Below are 3,721 nucleotides of genomic sequence, written 5' to 3' on the forward strand. Positions count from 1 at the left end.
CGCTTCACCACAAGCCCCCCTCCTATCGATTCGATTTAAACATCTTGGCTTGGACAATTGACTTGGATACAATGACCCCGACCTCATCTGCGGCATCCAAGATGAAGTTGGGCACAAGACTACATCCTCCTCTTGCCTGCTTCATCATGTCCGGATGTTCTTTGTCTGACGGGTATGAGCATAATGATGAGCGTCTCTTGTACGACTCGAACTCGTACAACAACTGTCCCAACTCTCATGATGTAGCACAACGTGTCCATCCGTGTTGTCGATACCCCCTTATGTAAATTATATGCAAGTCGTGCGTGTTCCAAAGCTTAGACACGCATGAGTTCGCATGCCCCCGACATCTTCCTCTGCCCTATGTGATGACAACCACGATGATATAGGTTACCAGCCACGATCAACCCGTTGATCATTAGAGGCGGATACCTCAGCTTGCCTTGGGATTTGAAGTTATATTGAATACCGGGTCAGTTTCATATGCTTGTTATTGTGTAGAACGGTCTACTTACCCTTGATCACGCACGGAAAATGGAATGTTTCCAGAAATGCCTTTCGGAACAGACTATGCCCTCCACATTGACCTGTGGTACGACCGTTCGTTCATAAGCAAAGTTTAGAGTTGGGGTCAATTGTGCGTTCATAAGAGAAGTTCACAGTCCTGTGATTTGTTACTGACCTTCTTGAGAGAACAAATCATGTACGGGCGTTTGTTGGTGGGCCAAGTTGAGGTCATAAGCAAAGTTGAAAATGGGGGTCAGTCGTTTGTTCACGAGCAACGATGCAAGTCCAGAAATTTGATTGGAAACTGACCTTTATGAGAGAACGCATCTGCGAGCTGTCTGTTCCCGTGTGACTTTGACCGGGCTTCAATGGTGCTACCGCTCAACCCATCGATTTTGGAAGGATACAGACCAATAACAAAGGGCGGGGCGATATAATGTCCGTCTTGTCCGTGTTGTGGATCCTTTCCATACCGACCGCCTGATGGGATGAGATCCAGTTTGTCTGGGCACCCTGGACAGACATAGGACTTTGCCTCATGAAGCTCTGTGTAGAGGCTTTGTTGGTCCAGGAACTCGGCCTCTTTGCTTTCGGTCTGCTTTGGCTGTATTCTGTACAGTGAGGTTTGCGTGTAGACGGAACACTTTGTTAGCGATTTGCTAGGGGCGCGTTCCATCCAAGCGTGGACATACCTGTAGGTTTTTGGGATGGACAAAGTTAGGCCCAAAAGGATGATGTGCAGTTCCAGGGTAAAGTCATGGAAGGTCTGATCGTAGAGCTATGTGTGTGATTGATCAGTATGGAAGTTGGTACGAAAGCTAGCAGGGCAGACTTACACCCAGGCGTAGACTCTCCCGGCGGATCTTCTCCAACCCGATCTCCACAAGCAGCTTGCAAACCGTACTGTCCTGATAGACCAAAGGTAGGGCCGCTAGGAACACACACCACCAGATCCGCTCCGCCAGTTCGTCGGGTAGCTGCTTCGTACTACCATCTGCGATGGACAGTGTACCGGTGGTAAGGTGAGTTCCGCAAACAAAACTGTTTCAGGATTATATCATATTATAATTGCTCAATGACTCACCATCACAAGAATCCCTCAGCACCTTGAGCAACTTGCGCACCCGCAAGAGCGATGTGGTTGCGAGCGCAGAGTTCCAGCTACTCTCGAATTTGTCGTAACGCTCTTCTATTTTCAGCGAGCCAAACTCTCTCCATGCGGCGGTATCTTCCTGCGATGCGATGAACTCCTGCAATTTAGACACTGCAGGATTGAATTCACCTAGAACACAAGAATGGGCAATAATGTTAAAGTCATCTGCGACAAACTCCGGCAATTTCGGAGTTGCATACACCTAGATCCGCTTGCATGTCGATATCCAGGTACCTGGCGCCTTGAGCCTTCCTACGTCTCTTGGGAACAACCCATTTTTGCAGCTCATCCGCACTCCAAACGCCTCCGTGAAGCCGGCCATGGAGCTCGGAATCCTCACGGATTTCTTTGGCCTTAGACTACTCAATGGGATGAGATTAAATTCCTCTTGACACCCTGAACACATAGCACTTTGCCTTGAGAAGATTCAAGTAGAAGGTTTGCCAATCTGAGAACTTAGCCTCCTTGTTATCAGCCTGCTTTGGCTGCATTTGGTAGGGTTTCAGAATGGACGTCCTCAGGCTGGAGAGGATAACGTGCAGTTTGAGGGTAAAGTTGTGAAAGACCTGATTGTAGATCTATGTGTGTAATTGATCAGCATGAAAGTTAGCACAAAAGTGGTAACTTGTGATCATATACTGTTATGTATCTCCTGTATTCCATGTCAAGGGATGTCTGCCGCCATCTGAGCTGGTGGTCTCAATTATCACAAAGCGGCTGTGCATTTCAGACTTGAAGCATACTGAGGTTTGGCAAGTACTGGTAGACTCTTGTTTGTTTTGTCGTATCCCATATATTCTTACAATCATGTGATGTAAGGGTGATTTGTTTTTGGATCATGTAGCAAGTCGAACCAATTTTTCATGATTTTGCAGCTCAAAAGGAGATCCAGGAAATCACAAGCGGCACAGGGAAGAGGAATGGTGTTATTGTGCAACAAGAGGTACCATGCTAAACTGGCTCCTGTAAAGGATCAGGGGAACAACTTGTACTTTCTACATAGTTTCACATTCCGTACTTTGTACATTGTACAATGTACAACCACCTCTTATCTTTGTACTCCTAGTCTACTCATGAGTATATATAGCAGGCAGGAGGAAGGGGATCAGGGTACAACACTTTACCTCTTTACTCTTCACTCATCTTACTACCTAGTCACAAGACCCTACCTTAGTGTCTTCCTGCACAACAAAGTCACTTTCACACACAACAACCTTCACCAATCCCTTCAAGGCTTAGCTACCCTTGTTGCTTCTTCCACTGGGTGTTAGAGAGAGTAAGATAATTGTTTGTTAAAGGAGAAGTGTTGAGACAACTGCGAGAACCGGATAAATTAGTTGTGAGAAACCTAGCTTTCCCTTAAAAGAAAGCTTGGTCCATCACAGCTCCCTACATATACTATTCTCATGGTAGTCTTCATGGCTCCACAACCCCTTTGTATTGTGAAGTAGCGACTAGATCCAACAAGGCAGGTTAATTGACATACCTAAGCAATAGTAAGGTGTTTTACTACATGAGAGGGGAAAGAGAAATCCGACCCAAATGGTCTGCTATATATACTTTTCTGGGAAGGGGCAAATGGTGGCAAAAGTGGTGGCAAATGGGTTGAGTCATGACTTTCCCCATGACCAATTGAGAATGTTCACCAGTCGACCGTGATTACGTCTTGAGGCTTGTTGTGATATCAGCCTAAGCTGATGGTGTAGTTGTTCCTTTGATGGTATTGACTGAAGCTAGCTCTTGTGTGAATGACTATGTATCTGGTTGCTTGGTTGCTTGCATAAAAGTAAAGTAGTACATGAGAGGGGAAAGAGAAATCAGACCCAAATGGTCTGCTATATATGCTATTCTGATGAGCATGTCCCCTAGTGAACTTGCGGCTAGAGCAGTCGCATAATTGCGACTCTGGTCGCATATTGCGTCTCCAGTCACGTATTTGTGACTCCAGTCACAAATGACATCACCAATATGCGACTCTAGTCGCATATGTGTGTCTCTGGTCGCATAAGTGTGACTCCAGTCACATTTGTGCGTCTCCAGTCACAACATGTGATCCTGGTC

General features: G+C 46.2%; 1 protein-coding gene across 1 annotated transcript; it reads right to left on the reverse strand.

Annotated features, from left to right (window-relative positions):
- Positions 1-317: 317 nt before the first annotated feature.
- HD553DRAFT_324429 (uncharacterized protein) lies at positions 318-2,323 on the reverse strand (the record flags this gene model as incomplete). The annotated part of the gene is made up of 10 exons (XM_046181490.1): positions 318-361; positions 516-587; positions 683-816; positions 867-1,285; positions 1,344-1,415; positions 1,451-1,548; positions 1,592-1,789; positions 1,863-2,019; positions 2,056-2,238; positions 2,300-2,323. The coding sequence occupies 10 exons, from the start codon at positions 2,321-2,323 to the stop codon at positions 318-320; spliced, it is 1,401 nt and encodes a 466-aa protein (XP_046035907.1).
- Between the last annotated feature and the right edge of the window lie 1,398 nt (positions 2,324-3,721).

This window comes from Filobasidium floriforme (genome assembly GCF_021052385.1).
Source record: "Filobasidium floriforme strain CBS 6241 chromosome Unknown HD553scaffold_13, whole genome shotgun sequence".
Taxonomy (NCBI): domain Eukaryota; kingdom Fungi; phylum Basidiomycota; class Tremellomycetes; order Filobasidiales; family Filobasidiaceae; genus Filobasidium; species Filobasidium floriforme.